This window comes from Sus scrofa, chromosome 1 (genome assembly GCF_054392235.1).
Source record: "Sus scrofa isolate SSC_HxYL_T2T_F1_AM1 chromosome 1, Sscrofa_HxYL_maternal_Yorkshire_Landrace_v2.0, whole genome shotgun sequence".
In the NCBI taxonomy this organism is placed as follows: domain Eukaryota; kingdom Metazoa; phylum Chordata; class Mammalia; order Artiodactyla; family Suidae; genus Sus; species Sus scrofa.
Window position 1 is genome coordinate 160660037 of NC_139383.1, and position 20705 is coordinate 160680741.

At 43.6% G+C, this 20705-nt stretch overlaps 2 protein-coding genes across 10 annotated transcripts in view; one reads left to right on the forward strand and one right to left on the reverse strand.

Moving 5' to 3' along the window:
- Positions 1 to 266: 266 nt before the first annotated feature.
- TIMM21 (translocase of inner mitochondrial membrane 21) lies at positions 267 to 10954 on the reverse strand. The gene is made up of 6 exons (XM_003353442.6): positions 10351 to 10954; positions 3739 to 3801; positions 3542 to 3639; positions 1046 to 1119; positions 851 to 956; positions 267 to 755 (listed from the first exon to the last, which is right to left on the reverse strand). Exons 1-6 carry the CDS (start codon positions 10646 to 10648, stop codon positions 663 to 665), a joined length of 732 nt encoding a protein of 243 aa, XP_003353490.2. The 5' UTR covers positions 10649 to 10954; the 3' UTR covers positions 267 to 662.
- Positions 10955 to 11577: 623 nt separating this feature from the next.
- Positions 11578 to 20705, forward strand: part of FBXO15 (F-box protein 15) — a 42384-nt gene continuing 33256 nt past the window's right edge. For 5 of the 9 annotated variants that reach the window (XM_005659828.4, XM_084977006.1, XM_021099181.2 and 2 more), the window contains exons 1-2: positions 11578 to 11746; positions 18068 to 18178. In XM_005659828.4, the coding sequence (XP_005659885.1) occupies positions 11619 to 11746; positions 18068 to 18178 (239 nt within the window). In that variant the 5' untranslated portion in view covers positions 11578 to 11618. Of the gene's footprint in view, positions 12093 to 18067; positions 18179 to 20705 lie in introns of all 9 variants that reach the window. The other 4 variants (XM_084977007.1, XM_084977011.1, XM_021099187.2 and 1 more) reach the window with 1 other exon arrangement.

Consider the following 20705-nt stretch of genomic DNA (forward strand, 5'->3'; position numbering starts at 1 on the left):
TGACGAGGTTAAGGTATCTGCAGAGGCCCACACATCTGCTGAGAGCCCAGGTCCACCTGGCTTTAGAGTGTGCCCCTGTCCTAGCATGTACAATGACCCAGTTCACCGAGGGGGAAATACGAGACAAACCAGATTACTAAATCCATGCAAGGGGCACACCTGTCTATGATTTTGAAGAGTATTTTTATCACTTGGTTCCCCAGAGTTCTCAAATATTTTCAAATGTTCATGTCCAAAATATATGGAAGGAAGCTGCTTTTGACATCTTTTTGTTAGCTTTAATTTTATTTCACAGATTTTATAGTTACATAACATAAAAAAAATCATAAAATGCTGAACTCTATTTTCTTATTTACATGGTGCAAAGTTTTTAATACCAAAAATTTATCATAAAAGATGTTAAGTAGAGCAGAAACACTGCCCGTGATCAGTAAGTCAATGAGATAACGTAAAGTATGCTCTATTTCATGATTTTTTACTCTACAAGAAAACCTCTAATTCAGTTTGTTTAAATGCAACAACTACCCAGTTGCCTTCATTTTTATAAGCTAGACTCTTTCTTGTTTTATTTAAAATAGACTCAGACGAGGGCTGTGAACATCAGAGCCTGCACCTTTCCACGTCCATCAGGAAACACAGACTTGCTTGCTCTTTTAGTTGTCTTAGGATCGATTATCTTCAATGACAATAGTTCTAGAATAGGGTTCCAGTTCTACAAATATATATCGAAATTCATATTCGCCACTTTCTGGATTCTGGAAAAAAAAAAAAAATACAAGGTGTGGCTTAGCTCCTGGTGCTTTACATAAGTCCCTGTGTGGCCCGCCTATTCCTGCACCTAGTCCCTCACCTCTTTCACTTCAAGGTGCACAGTTCCTTGCTTCCCAGGCTCAGAGCCCTGGATGTAGAACTTCACACGCATGTGCTTCAGCCCATCTTTTACGTATTCAATAAAACTGTCAAGAAAGTGCAAAACATGCGTCTAAATTCCTCTTACTTAAAAAAGTCACCCCTGAACTTTCAGAGTCCAAGCCGAGTGCAGTACCTGACGTGCTGCCGTCGACCACGTCTCGTTGTCTCCCCATAGCCTTTGACCGGCTCGCCAAAGACACTGATGACCTGCAGAGTGAGGACAAGTCTCAGTCAGTGTTATCGCTTCCAAGGGCAGTTTTTCCTGACAAACCAAGTATTTATCTTAGAAAAAGATAAATTTTTATCTTAGAAAGATTTATCTTAGAAAAAAATAAGTTTGGGACTCTTTCGAAATGACACCTCCAATGATAAGAAAGCTGGGGGAAAAGTTATGCAAAAATCATCCCATGATTAACAAACATTTCATGAAGAGAGACTGAAATAGGTCACTTTATGGTGTTACTGGTAGTTTCAGAGCAGCATAGGCTGAAGGGAGCTCTTTCCACTTGCCTTTTACAACAAACACCATGAAACAAAGTGTTCAAATACTTGTATGTCCCAACATTTTTAGCGAAATTTGTCACATGGGGGTCTAATACTAAAAGCTATGAGGTAAAAAATGATTTTTAAAATCACTAAACACCCAAATAGAAACAAGTAAACTATTTAAAATGTTCTAGGTCAAGAGGCATGAATCAATTATGCCTAATGGGAAAACTCACAATGAGGTGGAAATGTAATTTTATTGAATTTAAAATGCAAATACTTTAGAATCTTTTCAAAAAATAGATACTTGACATCAAACTAAAACAAGCATTTTTTCAATTCTGGAAATTTTTACTTTGTCTATTGGGCATCTTTAGTATCAAAAATTTCATCCATAAGTAAGGAATAATATGTAAGATGAGCATATATAAGAACTGTGTATCTGAACAATTTGTTCAAATGATTCAAAAGACTAAACATGTCAGTATCAGAATATTAGTATTTCCCATCTTTCAACCAGGCACAGTGCCCAGCAAAGAACAGGCCCCTAATAATGTTAACAAAATAGAATTGTTAAAGTTTATTTTTTGTAGAGCTCTTTTAGGCAGCAAATTATGACCTCAATACCCCACTCTGTGTTTATTCTGTGAAGTTCTTTTGTTCAAAATGCTGAAGATCCATGAGAAGCTAAGTCTGTGAATAACACAGCTACTCTTCATGTTCTTTTAGAAATGCATCCTAACATTTAATTATGCTCTCCTCATATTTATTTTTGTAGTCTGTAAAGCATTTGCTGTCAGGTATAATTAGGACTCCAATAACTATAATGGGAACCTCCTTTATTCTCTGCTGAGTTTCAACATACTCAGAATGGCATCTCCGTCCTGCTTCCTCCTCCCTGGTTCTCAGAGTGCCCAGGGTTCAGTCAACAAGAGGGATGCCAGAGGCTGCTGGCTCCCGAGATTTCTGCCCTGAATGCTCAGAGGTGGTGCCCCAGGGAAACCCAGTGCTCGACTTCTAGGCAAGAGCATTTGTGGCTTTGAAACCCTCCCTCCCCAGGGACTGCACATCTGTTGACATCACTCCTTGGTCAGAGTGAGAAATAGCCCTGATATTTATGATTTTTATCTGCTATTTCCTTTCAAAGGACAAGAATTCAGACTTCAGTGAGTAATGTTTTTCAATGCTGAGGCTCTCCACCCAGGGAGGGAGACACAGCACTGCAGAGGCCACGTTGGCTTTCTACCTGTGGCTGGAAAGCCTCAGGTAAAGCTCCATGTGGAGGATCCTTCAAAGAACTGGGGTGGCTTTTCCATGTCTACTTCCTCCCGGGCAGCAGTTTAGGCAGGCTATGCTTAAGAACCTAATTTTTGAATCAGACAGAATTGGATTCAGGTTCTGGCTCTCCCTCTCACTGGCTCAGTGATCTTAGTTATTTAATCTCTTTAAATGTCAGTTTCCTTCTGCAAATAGGATAATTACACCCAACACAAGGGGTTCTAGTAAGGCTGAATAAAGATGACTGGCTCAAATACTGAGCAGAGTGCCTGGCACACGATATGCGCTCAATAAGCATCAATAATTACTATTATGATCACGAAGTCAAGAATCAGATTTTTGAAAAGACTAGAAACTTATTGGGAGTTCCTGTCGTGGCTCAGCACAAACGAATCCCAACTAGGAACCATGAGGTTGCGGGTTCGATCCCTGGCTTCACTCAGTGGGTTAAGGATCTGGCGTTGCCGTTAGCTGTGGTGTAGGATGGCAGCTAAAGCTCCAATTGGACTCCATATGCTGCAGGTATGGCCCTAAAAAAAAAAAAAGACAAAAAGGCTAGAAACTTATTGCATGAATTTAGTACTCTGGTATATCCTAAGCTTTTATTATCTGTGACAGCAAGTCAAATAGGTCTTGTACAACTAGGATGGAAACAGCCTCGCACAGATCATGCATGCTGCTCATAATTAAAGCATTTCAAGCACAGAACTGGGAGCTAATAATATAATCACAATCCAAGTATTATGATTTTTTATTATATAAATTTCACTAGTTTCAGAACCAGTACGTGATTTCTGCTCGTCCCCATCTCCCAAGATTTCCCTTCCTGTTACCGAGTCTGTGTAACTCAATCTTGAGGACTAACCTCAGGATGTGATCTGCATTTTTCTAGGGCTTTTCCATATATCTTATTAGGACTAGATGAGGAAAAAAGTTCTCTGAAGATCGTGTAGAACAAGCCACCTGAAAATCACAGAGAAAGAAGATTAAACAAAGCAAGAGCGAGACAAACAGAAAGTGAAAAAGATATTTCAGGGGTTTTATACTTGCTGTGTTTTCAACCTGTAATGGTGATTCCAACAAGTACCACTACTAGATAGGTCAAGTCTCTTCCAGCTTCTTTTACTGCAAATGAGAAAACACAACTGATTACACACACGCCGGATATGAGCAGGGATGCTCCTGGCTTCAGGATCTCCAGCAGGTGAGTGGGCTCTGGACCCATGATGGGGTCTGCACCTGTTCTGAAGCAGTTGCTGTCAGAGCTCTCTGTGAATCAGAACCACCTAAAGACTCCTTTTAAATGACCTGCAGCAGAAATCTGGGATCAGGGCTTAAGAATGCACACTTTAGGTAGTATTTTGATTTTAATGCCTCCTTATTGTCTGAAGCTAGGAAATCTGTGCTGCTCAGAGTGGAAACACTTGCCCCAGAGTAGGCACCATGGACACAGTCTGCTGTTCACAGATTATGAGACGTGTTGGCAATAGCAGCAGCAGGGTGCGTTAGTTCCCAGGGGAGTGAGAGCAACAACAACTAGTGTTCGATTGCAATGCCCTCCTCTGAGATGAGTGGAACCGCAGGTGGTGCCTCTTCAGGGACCCCTAGTGGTAGTGGGCCACGACCATCTCTGGAGTCAGTCCGCCACCTATCTCAATAGATGCAAAAAAAGCATTTGACAAAGTCCAACATCCATTCATGATCAAAACTCTTACCAAAGTGAGTATAGAGGGAACATACCTTAACATAATAAAAACCATTTATGACAAACCCATAGCAAATACAATACTCACTGGAGAAAAGCTGAAAGCCTTCCCACTAAAATCTGAAACAAGACAAGGATGCCCACTCTCACCACTCTTATTCAACACAGTATTGGAAGTCCTAGCCACAGCAATCAGACGAAAGAAATAAAAGGCATCCAAATAGGAAGAGAAGAGATAAAACTGTCACTGTATGCAGATGACATGATACTATACATAGAAAACCCTAAGAACTCAACCCCAAAACTACTTGAACTGATCAACAAATTCAGCAAAATAGCAAGATATAAGATTAACATTCAGAAATCAGTCACACTTTTGTATACTAACAATAAAATAGTAGAAAAGGAATACAAAAATAAAATACCTTTTAAAATTGCACCCCAAAAATCAAATATCTGGGAATACACCTGACCAAGGAGATGAAAGACTTAAATGCTGAGAACTGTAAAACATTAATCAAGTAAATTAAAGAAGATGCAAAGAAATGGAAAGATATTCCATGCCCCTGGGTTGGAAGAATTAATATTGTAAAAATGGCCATACTTCCCAAAGCGATCTACAGATTCAATGCAATCCCTATCAAATTACCCATGACATTTTTCACAGAACTAGGACAAACAATCCAAAAATTTATATGGAACGACAAAAGGCGCAGAATTGCCACAGCAATCCTGAGAAACAAAAACCAAGCAGGAGGCATAACTCTCCCAAAATTCAAGCAATATTACAAAGCCACACTCATCAAAACAGTGTGCTACTGGTACCAAAACAGATATACAGACAGACCAATGGAAAAGAAAAGAGAACCCAGAAATAAACCCAGACACCTATGATCAATTAATCTTTGACAAAGGAGGCAAGAACATAACATGGGAAAAAGACAGTCTTTTTAGCAAGTATTTCTGGGAAACCTGGACAGCTGCATGCAAATCAATGAAACTAGAACACACCCTCACACCATGCACGAAAATAAACTCAAAATGGCTGAAAGGCTTAAATATAAGACAAGACACCATCAAACTCCTGGAAGAGAACATAGGCAAAACATTCTCTGACATCAACCTTACAAATGCTTTCTCAGGTCCCAAAGCAACAGAAATAAAAGCAAAAATAAACCAATGGGACCTAATCAAACTGACAAGCTTTTGCACAGCAAAGGAAACCAAAAAGACAACTTACAGAATGGGAGAAAATATTTTCAAATGATGCAACTGACAAGGGCTTTATCTCTCAAATACACAAACTATGTATACAACTCAACAGCAAAAAAGCCAACCACCCAATGGAAAAATGGGCAAAAGACCTGAATAGATATTTCTTCAAGGAAGATATACAGATGGCCAACAAGCACATGAAAAAATGCTCAACATCCCTGATTATTAGAGAAATGCAAATCAAAACTACCATGAGATACCACCTCACACCAGTCAGAATGGCCATCATTAAGTCCACAAATAACAAACACTGGAGCGGGTGTGGAGAACTCCTGCACTGTTGGTGGGAATGTAAGCTGGCACAACCACTATGGAGAAACCTTATAAAACTATACATAGAACTACCATATGACCCAGCAATCCCACTCTTGGGCATATATCCGGACAACTCTCCTTAAAAAAGACATGTGCACCTGTATGTTCATTGCAGCACTATTCACAATAGCCAAGACATGGAAATACTCCAAATGTTTGACAGATGATTGGATTAGGAAGATGTGGTATATATACACAATGGAATACTACTCAGCCATAAAAAAGAATGAAATAATGCCATTTGAAGCAACATGGATGGAACTAGAGACTCTCATACTGAGCGAAGTAAGTCAGAAAGAGAAAGACAAATACCATATGATATCACTTATATCTGGAACCTAATATACGGCACAAATGAACCTTTCCACAGAAAAGAAAATCATGGACTTGGAGAACAGACTTGTGGTTGCCAAATGGTGGGGATGGGATGGGTTGGGAGGTTGGGGTTAATAGATGCAGACTATTGGCTTTGGAATGGATTAGCAATGAGATCCTGCTGTGTAACACTGGGAACTATGTCTGGTCACTTATGATGGAGCATGATAATGGGAGAAAAAAGAATGTATACATGTATATGTAACTGCATCACCATGCTGTACAGTGGAAAATTGACAGAACACTATAAACCAGATATAATGGAAAAAAATAAAAATCACTATATTAAAAAAAAAAAAGTGTTGGCTTTGTCAGCTGCAGTCAAAGGGATCAAAGTGGGCCTCAACCCTGGGGTCAATTGTCAGTGACCTGGTGGCTGTGAAACAACGAAACAGAATTGAATTCAGAACAGGAGTTTGCCCATCCAGACAGATTTGGGAAAATGAAGAACTTGCACAGATACTGCACTTTTTTCTCAAAGCTAATAAAAGATGTGCATATGGATTAAATGGAAGTTCTGAGAGCTAAATAAATTCAATCAAGATAATACCACGGGACAGAGCATATATGTATGTTTCTCAACATATATGGATATACCTATCTATACACATGCAAAGAGCTCAGACATTACAGGTACAACCATAGTTTCCAACTGGTGCTGAAAAAAACGAATGGCTTCCTATATTTACAGACTGATTTACTCACCACATTAAGAACTTATGATTTCTAGAACATGAACTTTTTTTTTTTCAGAAAAACAAAATATTAACAGAAGCCATTGTTTGCTTCACTTTCCCCTTTTGTAAAGTAAGCTACTACTTCTTTTATGAAATAACACTTTTTTTTTTTTTTTTCTTTTTAGGGCCACACTAGCAGCATATGGAAGTTCTCAGGCTAGGGGTCGGATTGGAGCTACAGCTTTGGGCCATAGCCACAGCAACTTGGGATCTAAGCCAGGTCTGCATCCTACACCAGTGCTCATGGCAACGCTGGATCCTTAATCCACTGAGTGAGGCCAGGGATTGAACTCGCATCCTCATGGTTCCTAGTTGGGTTTGTTAACCACTGAGCCATGAAGGGAACTCTGAAATAACACTTATTTAAGAGTACTCTTTAGCACAGTGCAATCCTTCCAGCTTTCAGTATGGATTCCTAACTAAAAAGATGCGATTCAAATAACAAAAAGATTGCATCTGCCAAAATATGTGTAGTTCATGGGCCTGATCCACACAGTCACTGAGCAAGGCTCATGTCATGGCGAGGCTGCCCTCCCAGCACAGTCACTGCTGCCTCACTTAGACTTTCCGGGAGGCCTCTTCCCCATTAATTCAACCACAAATGTCTACTGTATATATTCTATGTAAAGCCCACCATCCACACATTTTTAAAGCTTAAGTGTTATTTCATAGTTGTCTTCAGTGGAAGCTGCTCTTTGCCTACTTCCTCTCCTTGACCCTTTCAGACTCTACACTTTCATACAAAACCCTTGTGCCATCTGTCTCTGCAATTAGGGGTGCTATGGTGAGCACCCACATGCTCCTCTCAGGACCGAGGCTCTCATTCCCCCAGCATGGGGAGTCCCTCGGGCTGCTGGCTGGCTGACGGAATTCCTGCACCTGAAGAGAGCCTGCTCACCAAAGCCCTGGCGCTGCCCATATCCAGTGCTTGGCTGGTGTGGATGCCCCCCACCCCTGGAGATGAGGACTTCAAGGGCCAGCCCAGTTCCTGAGCTCCTGCAGAAACAGCTGAGGCAAACACCCTGTGCTTCAGCTTCTCCTTCTGCCCAGTCCTGCCTCCCTCGCCCTCACAGAGGCATTCTGAAAACACGCCCTCAAACCTCCCGCTGACGAACTGTACAGAGTTGGCTTCCTTGGAACTCGCCCTACGGTGGGGCCTGCAGGAGTGGTCCTGGGAAGGTGCTCCAAATTGGGATTTTGGAGCTGCATCACTGGCTGCCGGCTGGCCTTGAGGACTCCACCCCTGGTGGCAAGCAGTGATAGCACAACTGTCTCGCCTCTCACAGATGACCTGGGAAACTGGTGGGAGGGAATGCCCTAGTGGGTGTCATATTTTGGGAATTTAGGAGAAATAAGCAATTGGAAGGACTCAGATTGGATGGCTGTAGTTGAGGGCCACCAATACACTGAAGAAAGAAGACAAAGGTAACTGATCACTAATGAAGGTCAAGTGTAAAAGGCAGAGGCCTCCTTGAGAGCAAAACCAGAGACTCATTCGTTGCACCCAGAGAGCAGAAAACACTGAGGGCAAGGCCCAGGCTAAAGAGTAGCAGAGAGGCTGGACTTTCAATCCCACCAGCTTTCCCACACCGAGGCCAGGGTCATGACTTGGGAAGGAACCTGAAGCTTGGCAGTGGTGTATCGAGGCTGATGCATCTCAAATCTTGAATCTGCAGATTCTCCTGAACCCTCCAGTGTGAAGCAGCAGCTCTCACCTCCCAGGGAAAGGCTAGCTCTTCCTCTTCTTTGAAGACCTGGTTGGGGCTTCCATCTAGCAAGACCTATGCTCTAGGCAGGCTGCAACATAACTAGGGGAAGGAGGACATGAGCCACTCCTAAACAGGCTGGAGGCTCCACCAGCAGAGCCAGGAGACACAGAATGAAGGGCATCATGAAGGGGCAAAGAATACAGAACGGGAAAAGTGAGACTTGATCAATAAGGGAGCACGCTCCTCAGATTAGAAACTAAAGTCTGACAAGCGGGCTGGGAGCAGATGCACAGCTAGGCTCGCTCTTAGAAAGATGGAGAGAGCATGGTCTACCTTAAGTGAAGCAAAAATAACAGAACTGCCATGGAAAACTGTGTAGGAAATGATCAAAAGTCACAGAGAGTGGGTCTGCAAGAGAGGACAGAGGCAGAAACCCACCAGCTGACTGTCATGTAGAAGGGTCTGGAAACCACCGTTCACATTGTCACAGAACAAGCTGTCCTGAAAGCCATGGGGGCAGCTATGGTAGTGAAGCCAGGGGGAAGCAACCATCACAATGAATGGCTTGGTTTCTCGACCTGAGTCAGTCTTCAGACCTGGAATCCATTTACCCAAGGGAGGCCAACCTCTATCAGGGGGCACCTGAGTAACTATATATGATTCCCCTGGCCCTTCATCAGAGACCTATGCCATTAACTGCATGCTGGGAAAGGGGACTACCCAAACATTTCAAGGTCTGCCAGACAGAGTCTGAGCTGACATCAACCCTAAAGAGTCATTATGGTGGCAATGTGATAAAGAGCCTGGCCTGGAAGAGGTTCATAGCTGGGTCCACCGCCTTCTCTGATAGTCATTTCCCTGATTTCCAATGTAGAAATGGAATGGATATGCGTGGTAATTGGCAACAACAGGCCCTTCTTTACTTCCTTTGGAGGTGGGTTAAGAGCTACTATAATGGGAAAAATCCAATGGAAGCCTCTGAAACTGCCTCCCACTGACCAAGATAGTAAATCAAAAACAGTATCACATCTAAGAGAGAATGGCAGAGACAGTGTTATCAAAGACTAAAGACACAGGGGTGGTTGTTTTAAAAAGCACTGGCCTGGATATTAGAAAACTGAGGATAAGGAAGACTCACATTCAATTTTGAATTGTGTGAAATTGGGCAAATATGCTTCGTACATACTAATGAATACTAACGTCTGAAAGAGTAAATGTGAGACTCAAATGAGATGAAATAACATCTGGGAAATGTACTTATCTATTGTAAAGTATTAAACAACGGTTAAGTTTTACATAGTTCTTTCCACAAGTAAAAGTTGAGAAAAAATTTACAGACACAATTCAACTAAGTTTTATCAAAATCAACTTTCATATTTCAGTTCGAATTTGTGAAAAGACCTGTAGGCTCATATGCTCTAATTCTTAACTGTGTAATGGTTCTACCTTTTAATTTGTGTAAGCTGTTTATGCTCAGCACTGAACTTGTGTAGAAGGGCAGTAGCAGCTCTCGTCACGTTGGCTGAAAGACTGATAGTTACAGGGAATTCCTTTTTACCTTTCTGTGACGTTGAGACGGCAGTATCCCCGCCCTGACTTCTGTGCACAGACACTTGTTTGTCGCTGTCCTCTTTCGCTCTCTGCGTGCTCTGTCCTTGCGTCCAGATGGTCTTCTGGGTGACTCCCCAAATACACCTAGGTCGTACCGTCTTCTGCTCTTGCAGAGCCCACCTCAAACTGGGCACAGTCTTCAAGCAAGCTTTGTTAAGTACAAAGTGTGGCAAAAACAACTGCTTCCCCGAGAAGCTGTGCAGCTTTCCCGTGCACCGTACAGCTCGTAGTAAGGTACAAATCATGTTCACAGAAAGCCGCTCCGCTGAGGGAAGATGCCAGCTAAGATGAGCAAATCTTCACTACCAACTCCACACCCGGCCAGAGGCGGACTTAAGTCCGCATTCACATCGGTAGTTCTGCACTGCGTGTCCGGCAAAAAAAAAAAAACAAGGAGCATAAATCAAGACAAAAAGTCTCCGTAAAGGAGCTGACGTCCACTTTCCCTTCTCTCCGGCCCTCTTTTTACTTGAATTAATGTGCTTTCATTACTTTCTATGCTGACATTCACATTGTCCCCGCCAGGCCTTTGCAAAGTAACCTAGGAAGCCCCTAAGAATCCTGGGAATTGTAGTTTGAGGGCAGCACCCCTCACAGAGTTGCTGCAAGGGCAGTGGCCTTAGGCCTACATCTCCCACAGTCCAAGGCTGCCTCCCAAGCTCCTCTGCGTGGCCGCCTGCGCACACACCGCACGTACTGGGCGCGACAGAAAGGCGAGACCATGTTGGGACGGTGGGCGGGGCTCCCTGCTCTGCGTAGCACAAAACGCACCTAGGAAGGTCAAGTTAGCAATTAGAAACTGCAAGTTCTTACAACCCTCTAAAGAGGGCTATGTAAACTGGGAAGTTCTCGGTGTGACTGTGGCTATGCCTTTCCTTAAGGCCAAGTGTCACAGCCTTTGTATTTGTTTCTCCAAGGAAATCAGACAGGAAGCAGCCGCAAAGTGCCAGAGTCAGCAAGGGGGAGGGGCAAGGGCGTAGCCGCCGTAAAGTCCAGGCGATACACTTGCTAGGCGTCAGGACTTCCAGCAGTTGCTAGAAACCGGGCCCCATACGTTCCTAGAACCACTCCGAGTGGAAAGGCGGTGTGGTTCTTGACCCCGCCCCTCCGTTGCGTACGCACGTCGGGGCGTGCGCTGGCGTCGAGTGGGCGTGACCCTGGGCGGTGCGACGGTAGGAAGGAGGAGGGCGCTGCTGGTGCTCCAGCTGGGTCTCCATGGCGACTGGACGCGGCCGGCTCCTGCAGCAGTACTGGCTCGGCCTCCTGGCTCGGCGCCCGCGGATTGGCGGCGACTTCTGGGCCCCCGGGAGCGCGGGAGAAGCCGCCAGGAGCGCGGGGTTCAGGTGACTCTCGGGGGCCGCGGGCAGGGTACTGCCGGCGGGGGTGTGAGCCCAGGGAGTCCCCCGTAAGGGAAGTTTCTTACTCCCCCGCCTCCCTTTCCTTTGATTTTCATTGGTTCTGCCCCGCTGCTTTTAGCGCGAGAAATGTCTGGAAGGCCGGCGGGAAAAAGTTTCTAAAGCTTGGGAGCTTGGGGCTACCCCAAATAAATTCAAGTAGTGGAGCTTCTCGGGAATATTTTCCCCTCAGTTCATTAAGTTAATGGGCCCTGCCCGAAGCTGGGGCGTGTAAGCCCGAGACCCCGAGCAGCCCTCGGGAGAGGCGCAGCGTTGATGCGCTCCACCTGCGGAGGTAGGTGCGAGCGGCCCCCTCTACGGAACGTGTTCCCGAAGTTGCTTCCTTATTCTGGCACCAGGAATCACATTTTGTCTTTTTCTTGACTTTATATCCTAGAGAAGTAGAATATACTCTTAAAAATGTTTTTTCTCCTGAGCGCGGTTTGTAAGCTGTTCTTAGCTCTGCACCCATCATTCCAGTTAGATTAGCAGGTGGAGGGTTAATGCTCAACCCCTAACCAGATAACTCTTTGTTAGGCAGGTTGGTCTGGGAGCTGCACTTCCGACCTCAAGGCCAGTCTGCTTTCCAAAGCAAACCTAGGAGGGTTGCTTTCTAGACAGACACCCGTTAGTGCTCAGCCCCTAGTCCTTTTCTGCCGTTTTCCTGCCCAGGCGCTAGGGCGGGGCGTATGGTATCAAGTTCTGGTGTCTGGGGGGCTCATCTCTGCTCCATTTCTTACGGAGTACCCTGGAATTGAAGAGTGCCCCTCTTCTACAATGAGAAAAGGCAGCTTTGAAGGGTGAGATGAGGAAGGAACAGGGGACAGGAGGAAGCAGTTGCTTTCCAAAAGGAACTTGGCAGCTTAACTCCAAGGTTAATGGCTTACTTCACAAAGTGAGAGACCCAGTTTGTCAAAAGCATCTGAATACTATTGTGATACCGTATTAAATCCCTCTTTTATCGTGAGCTGTTCTTAGCTCTGCACCCATCATTCCAGTTAGATTAGCAGGTGGAGGGTTAATGCTAAAGACCGTTTGCATTCTTTTTTTTTTTTTTGTCTTTTTAGGGCTGCACCTGGGGCATATGGAAGTGCCCAGGCTGGGGGTTTAATTGAAACTGTAGCTGATGGCCTACACCACAGCCACAGCAACGCTGGATCCGAGCTGGGTCTGTGACCTACACCTCAACTCACAGCAACACCAGATCCTTAACCCGCTGAGCAAGGCCAGGTATCAAGCCTGTGTCCTCATGGATACTAGTCAGATTCATTTCCTCTGTGCCATGACCAGAGTTTACCGTTTTCATTCTTGAGCACTGCCTTTTTGGTTGTAAGTCTTCTCAATTTGTGGACACAAAAAGTCACACATATTATGCCTTCTAATAAACCAAATATCTATGTTTAAGCATAAAAAAGTATTCTGTTACTTATCAGCTCAACTACTTAAGTTATATATTCCACCGGAATCTCCAGAACTATGTCTTACATTCATCCTAGGACCTGTTACCCCACTTACTCAGGTTTCAGAAGCAGTCCTGTCCCTTAGTAACACAGTAATAGTCAATTCTTAACAACAGCTATAATGTTAGACAAATCACAAGCCTTATGACAAAATGGTGACAATGCCTGCAAAATTTCTATTATGTAGGAGAGAGAGACTGGAATTTAAAATAGGAAGCTTGAACTTTAAATCAATTTGCCACTGCTACTAAAATTAGTTTTTATATATAATGCTGTTAGTGGGAAGCAGAATGATTGTTATATGATGAATCTTCTATTACTTTGTAAGTTGAGTGAACTTTTTGTTGAAATGGTGTAATTAGAGTGCCTGTAATTATGCCTGGCATGGGAGTCTGCATGTCAAGCTGTGATTTAGTGATATATAAGTTCTTTTGTTAAAGAAAAGTCAGCTCCTAAGAATGATTGATTATAGTCAAAGTAGGTGGTTATTTTTAATGTCTCAATGAAGAAAAATTAGATTTTAACAAGGAATCACACAAAATATGTGATATGTGTAAATCTTTTTAACATAAAATGTGAATATGAATAAATATCTTAAATTGTAAGAAATATAGCAGAAATCATATCAAGATGGATTAATTTTTTTTTTGTCTTTTTTGCTATTTCTTGGGTTGCTCCCACGGCATATGGAGGTTCCCAGGCTAGGGGTCCAATCGGAGCTGTAGCCACCGGCCTATGCCACAGCCACAGCAAGGCCGGGATCCGAGCCGCGTCTGCGACCTACACCACAGCTCATGGCAACGCCGGATCCCTGACCCACTGAGCAAGGCCAGGAATCGAACCCGCAACCTCAAGGTTCTTAGTCAGATTCTTTAACCACTGAGCCATGACGGAAACTCCCAAGATGGATTAATTTTTGGTCTAATTTCTTTGATTTATCAGATATTAAAAATCAGGCCTAGGAAGTTGGTTTTTAAAATTCTGAACTTATTCGAAGTGATAAGGTAAAGTTTGTCACTTGAAAAAAAAAAGCAGTTTTATTTATTTATGTATTTATTTTTTGGCATACCTGTGGCGTGCAGAAATTTCTGGGTCAGGTGAAAAACCTATACCACAGTTGTAGATAGAGCCACAGCAGTGACAGCACTGAATCCTTAGCTCATAGAACCACAGGGCAACCAACGCCATTTTAAACTAAATGTCATCTTACTGATTATATCAGCCAAATATGTACTGTACTTTGTAGATATATGGATCTATGTGAGGACGTGTATGGAACTTACTGATTGTTAATTGTGTGGCCCTTTAAAGTGAGCAGTTAGTTTATTTTTTGGAGAAATAGAGATGTGCTCTGAAAATCCATTCTGATAATATGTATAATAACAAAGTAGAAAGAGCTCTGGAAGGACAATCAGGAAGGGAGGGTCCTGGGTCTCTTGGCCTCCAGCTGGGACCTTAACAAAGTCGCTGTTGGTCACCTCCTTAGAGCCTCAGTCTTCTGTTCTGGAAATGAGGGACTCCAGAGACCTATTTTAATTATGGGGAAACAAAACAGTGACAAATAGGCTGTACTTCTCAAATAGATAGGAGCCAGTGGGCAGGGGATGCAGAGGGACACCTTCCTGACATGGAAAATTAATGTCACAACTTTGGTGAAAAATATTAAATAAATGGTGAGTGATAGAATACTCTTTTTTTTTTTGGCTGCCATGTGCATCAGCTTGATGTGGGATCTCAGTTCTCAGACCAGGGATTGAACCTGGTTCACAGTGGTGAAAAAGCTGAATCCTAATCACTAGACCATCAGGGAACTCCCTATGATGTGTTTTTGCAAGACACATAATACAATAGAATGCAACATTTGCATTAATTTTTAATATTAAATAAGGGATTTAAGGAAGTTTTGAGCTTTCTGCAGGCTATTCTCCCAGATTTGGGGGGCCTGGTACCCAGAATGGTGTGGAGATCTTTGAGAATCACAGCTCCAGCCTAAAGAATTGTGCTGTGAAACTGTACTACCGTACTCCCAAGCTGCCTTTTTTTTTTTTTTTTTCTTGTTCACTTGCACCCTTGGCTTACAGGAAGTTCCCATGTCAAGGACTGAATCTATGCAGGAGTTGTGACCTATGCCACAGCTGCGGCGATGTCGGATCCTTAACCCACTACCACAGCAGGAACTTGAGTGATGGAGGTTCTGGAGCGAAGTCTTTGGGCTCATTTTCTTGCCTTGGAATTTATTTCAAAGTGTGGAATCCTTGGCCTACAGAAAACATAGGTGTCTTTTAAGGATCTTGATATATACTGGACTTGGCTTTCCATACCGTTTGTAGCAATTTGTGCTCTCAGCAGTGAAGGAGAATACTTGTTTGTTTGCAACAGAGCTACCCTGTCCTTACATTTATTTGGTCTTTGCCAATGCGGTAGATTGAAATTGGTCGATATATTGTATTAATTTATGTTTTCTTCCATTCCCTTGGAAAGGCTTAGAGTAATTTTGATTTTCTTTTGGCATCTTTTGATTAAGGAAATACATAATGGCAAAAAGCTATTATCAGTTTACCAATGCTGCTATAAACAAATTTATATTTGATCAACCACAGCAATATTAAGTTTAAAAAATAGTATCAGTGAGAGACGTCCCTCAGTCGTTCCTCAGTCATTCAGACTCAGTCTTCTTGTCATGACCCTTCACACTTGTAGGAGTCTAAAAGCCACTGACTGGGAACTCTGAATAGATACTATTATTTGATGGAAGAGTAATAGAAATTCTGTTTACTTAAAACTTAAGTATCAGAAACCTTTGTCTCCTGAAGATATTCTCTTTGAATATGTAAGACAGGTCATGTAGAGTTTACAAGAGTAGTTAACCACTTAAAATACAGAATGCTTTTAAATCACTTTAAAATACTTGAAAAAACTGTATATTGTGTTGAATTGGGAAGAGGTTCTCTTTCCTCCAAAATTCATGTCCACTCAGAACCTCAGGATGTGACTTTAGTTGGAAATAGGGTTTCTGCAGATGTAATTAATTAAGATGAGGTCATGCTGAATTAGGGTGTGTCCTAAACTGAATGTGACGATCATCAGTAGGAAGATGGCCATGTAAGGATAGAGCAGAGATTGGAGCTAGCTTAGCTGCTGCAAATTAACAGCAAGGATTGTGGGCAACTCCCAGAGGGGACAGGTGAGGAAGGTCTGCCCTAGAGCCTTGGGAGGAAGTGTGGCTTTCCCAACACCTGGTTTTGGGGCTTTTGACTCGAAGGTCTGTGAGACAGTAAGTTTCTTTTGTACTAAGCCAACTAGTTTAAGATACTTTGTTAAGGCAGCTCTAGGAAAATAATACAATTAGGAAATTGTATTTTATCTCTGATTACTGTGTTAGAGCCAGGTCCGTGGACTTGAAGCTTTTCTATTGTGTGAATCTTCGCTTAAATAAAATTGTCAGCAGAAGCAGAGGTGGACTTCTCTGATTAAAGGGGGAGAGGGAGATTGTGAAGCTTTCCAAATTAGCCTCTCTCGCTGGCCCCACCCTCCACCCCCTTTCTGCACTTTCTGCAGAGCACAGATTGAAAACCACTGGTTCTGCTCTTACTCGTTGGCTAGGAAGTTAGAAAAGATGAAGAGCACCTTGAGTGCCTTTTGCTGAAGCTCACTGGAGAGGCATGGCTAGCAGCAGGAACTGGGAGGGTTTACTGTTTTCAGCCTCTCCTCGGTTGAGATGCCAGTGTGCAGAGGATAGCTACTGTTTATTGTGGTCTTACCACGTGCCAGGCGTTATGCTTGTTTCTGAAAAGAAAAATCCCATGAAATCATCTTGGTAGGAAAAACGTGTAGGGGTGGTTAAATTTTGGTGAACAAAGTACATACTTAGAGCCATAGAGCTGATGAACTAACATGTGGATGGTTTGCACTCTAGATTTTAGCACACTGGCCCGTAGGTGGGTCAATGACTGGTGTGTGTGGAGAGGGTGGGGAGTGAGGGGGTAAAGAATCAGATTCTAAATCTTACCAAGAGAAGTCACATGTGCACCAGGAGTGCTCTCTGTGGGCAGCTGCCTGCAAGTGAGAGGCTGTGAGCTCCATAGCTTTCTGGGCACTTCAGACCCCTGCCAAGCTGCTGTTGAGTACTGCTGGTTTTGAGGACTGATTTTAATGTAAATATATTTTAGGAACCCCTGAAAAGGACTAACTGCATAAAATATCATATTCTATTTCATCAAATATTAAAAGCCATTGATTGTAAGATTCACTATTATTTTATGTTTATTATTTACCACTAAAATAAAAAAAGATGACCAATTAAGACCTATTGACCTATTCCATTGAACAGGAGATGTTAGAATGTAGACAGAGTTGAGGATGAGTGTTTGGCACACCTGTGGCTGTGACAGCCAAAGGAAGAGCTGGAGTCGGCCTTTTCCCTCAAAGATCAGCAGTCTGGGATTGGGATAGCAGCTCTGGTTCACAGAAGTTGTTTTTCCTCTACTGATGTTATGTTTACTAGGTTTCTGTTGTGTTATTGGAACTGGACCATTGGTAGAGCTTATCTTTTTCTTTTTTGTATCCATTCAGTACGTTTTAAGCATCCCTTTGATGGGGTGACAGCCTGTAATAAACTTCATCAGAGTGAGGCCAGTTTTCAGGTTTACATGGGACACTGAATGTTTCATAGTCCCTCCCTCCCTCCCTCTCTTCGTCCCTCCCTCTCTTTCTTTAGATGGAGCGTCCCAGGGAACAGTCTAGAGTTTTGTAAACAGGAACAGACAGTTTACCTTTCATTGTAATTTGTATTTTCCACATCTGCTTTCAGAATGGGCCTGGGTGTCAGACTGGCTGCAGGCTGTGCTGCTCAGAATCACTGTGTCCAACGGGATGTGCGCTGTGAGAAATTCCACACTGGCTGCTCTGTGTCTCTGGACAGGTAAGGGGCAGGCGTAGTCTGCCACCCACCAGGGCTCTTGGGGGGAGTTAGTAGAGAAAGTTTAATGCTGGATATACCAGGTTGCTATTTTCAGGTTCTCTAAGAATAGAATTGTGTGGGAAGAATGTACAACACAGAGAATTTGATGTGAGTCATCAGCCTGTCACCACTGTCATCGTTAGACTAGTTTCATGAAGTTAAACTTCTAAAAGTGACAATTAATTTAATTTTCCTTTGTGAAAAGTCTTCTTCAAAATTATTCACTTTCCAGTTGATAAAGACCCTTAAAAAAGGAGGAAGAAGATTAAAGTCTGTTCTTCTGAAAGCTCAGGATGTTTCTGAACCTCTCAGCTCTCAGTATTTTGGGAACCCATTTTGCCATGGTACATTCGTGCTGTGACCTTCAGCAACAGGATCTGTAGAAACTTAATAAAAATTTATTATTTGAAATTAATGCTGAAAGGCCTGCGAATTCTTACTGTCCTAACATTTTTGGAGCACTAGCTATGTGCTAAGCATTCTTTAGAGGCCTGCGAGCTGGTGCTGCTGTGGGCATCTTACAGTGCAGGGAGTGAGGCTCACATGGTCTACCCACTGGGAAATTCAGATTCATACTAAGCTGCCTGATTTCAGGGTTTGGGCTTTTAATACCATATCATAACTAGCTCAGCTGAGAGTGTGCGCACTTTTATTGTGTTTTTAAAAAGAAACAAAAAGCCAAAAAAGAAAGATTTAATTAAGAACATCAGTGTAAGCTTTGAACTGTAAACTTGGGATAGAACCTGTCATGAAATAATCTGATGTGAGAGATGGAACAAGGTTTCCTTCAGCTGATCCATCCATCAGAATCCAAGGACCTTCTCTGCACCAGGGCTGTGCCTCGGGGGGAAGACAGAGGGTCCCTCTTTGTCTATGTCCTCATGAGGCTTACGGTCTTATGGGAGATAGATTAAAACAAGCAATGGATTAGAAGCTGGGATATGTGTTATTGAGAAAACACATGGGCTCCATAATCTGGCGCAGTGGGGGTGGGTGGGCAGGAAGGACTTCTCTGAGAAGCTGACATTTAAGCTGAGAATGAAGATGGAGATGAAAGCTCGGAGAAGTACATCCAGAGTGGGGAATCCAGGTGGGCAGAGAGCAGGCCTTGCCTTGCAGGAGGAGCATCGGTGCCAGGCAGCGGGCAGTGGGTGAATGAAGGGAGGCGGCCCCAGGCCTCCCAGGATGTGGGTAGGAGTCTGGATCTTATTCACAATGTGACGATTTTAAGCACAGAGGTGTGATGTCATTTGATTTCTAGAATTACCTTGTTCACCTGTCTCTCTTCTCTAAAAGATGGGGGGATGGGGAAACACTGGCAAAATTGAGATATATTTGGGCATAACTGACATGACTTGTTTGTGAATTAGATGTGGAAGCAGACATATGTCCCAAACTATTGGCTTGAGTGGTGTGTACATGGAGGTGCTGCTTGTTGGGCTGGAAAGCACTGGGATTGGGAGCAGGAGCATGACAGCAGACTCCTGGACACAGGAGTGGGATGCTGATGGATGGTGGGCTGGTTTGGGGCAGGTCTGTGAGGTCCACAGCTATGAGAGGCAATGGGACATCTTGGGCAGAGTGCAGAGGTGAAAGTGGAGGGGACTTGGGAGCAAGTGCAGAGGGCCTAGGATGTTTAAAACCAGCTGGGGAGCCAGGAAAGACCAGAGAGGTCCTAGAAAGGAGAAGGGGTGTTGTGTGACCAGGAGAGGGATGGCTGCTGGATAGGTGGTGCTGAGGGCAGTGGAGGGGGGCAGCCTCAAAGCTGTTTCAGGCCAGTGGAAAGTAATGGGGGCTAGATGATTATTTTTTACCCTGAAATGTAAAAAACAAAAAGAAGGTGGAAGGCAAGGTAGGGGAGGCAGCAGCTGTGGACAGGGCTTTGGAATTTTCTTTGGTTCTTTCCCAGAAGCTTGGCAGTTGTGGGGGAAGATGGGGTCAGGAGAGCATCATTTTAGGATGTGGCATTTGGGGAGGGTCTTTGGAGGCTGATGTGGGTGATGGGGAAGAGCAGTAGCAGGAGGGGGAGGCAGGGCTGGAAGGGCTGAACCCCTGGGTAGGAAAGGGCCTGAGGACCTGATCGTGGGTCCAGATGCAGCTTTGCAGGGGTGGGCTTTCCCAAGGGAACAGGGAGCAGGACAGCTGTGAAGGACTGCAGTGGGTCTTTGGGGTTGCCACAAGCTGAGAATGAGCATCACAGATGACACTTTCTTGAGCAGATTTTCTTATTGTCCTACCCCTCACCTTCCTCTGTCTCTTTCTCTCCCCACTGACCCCATCCCCACCTGTTCCTTTCTAGAATCCAATAGAAAGGAACCCAGTATGGGTGTGAACATTGTACCAGCTTTGAAGAACTGTTATGAGATCATAACAAGAACATCTTTGAGATCAACTCTTTTAACCATGAAATGGAGGTTTTCTTCTTTTGCTGGAAGTACCTGGAGAGGACCCTCCCATCCCCCTTTTTTTTTTTTGTCTTTTTAGCTAT

Bases quoted from the DNA above. Each gene is read 5' to 3' on its own strand.
- TIMM21 (XM_003353442.6), bottom strand. From the start codon at position 10,648: ATGATTTGTACCTTACTACGAGCTGTACGGTGCACGGGAAAGCTGCAC. The intron at 3,802-10,350 runs GTAAAAAGGAAT...TCTCATTTGCAG, and splicing joins CGTCTCAACGTCACAGAAAG to TAAAAGAAGCTGGAAGAGAC. The intron at 3,640-3,738 runs GTTGAAAACACA...TGTGATTTTCAG, and splicing joins TGTTGGAATCACCATTACAG to GTGGCTTGTTCTACACGATC.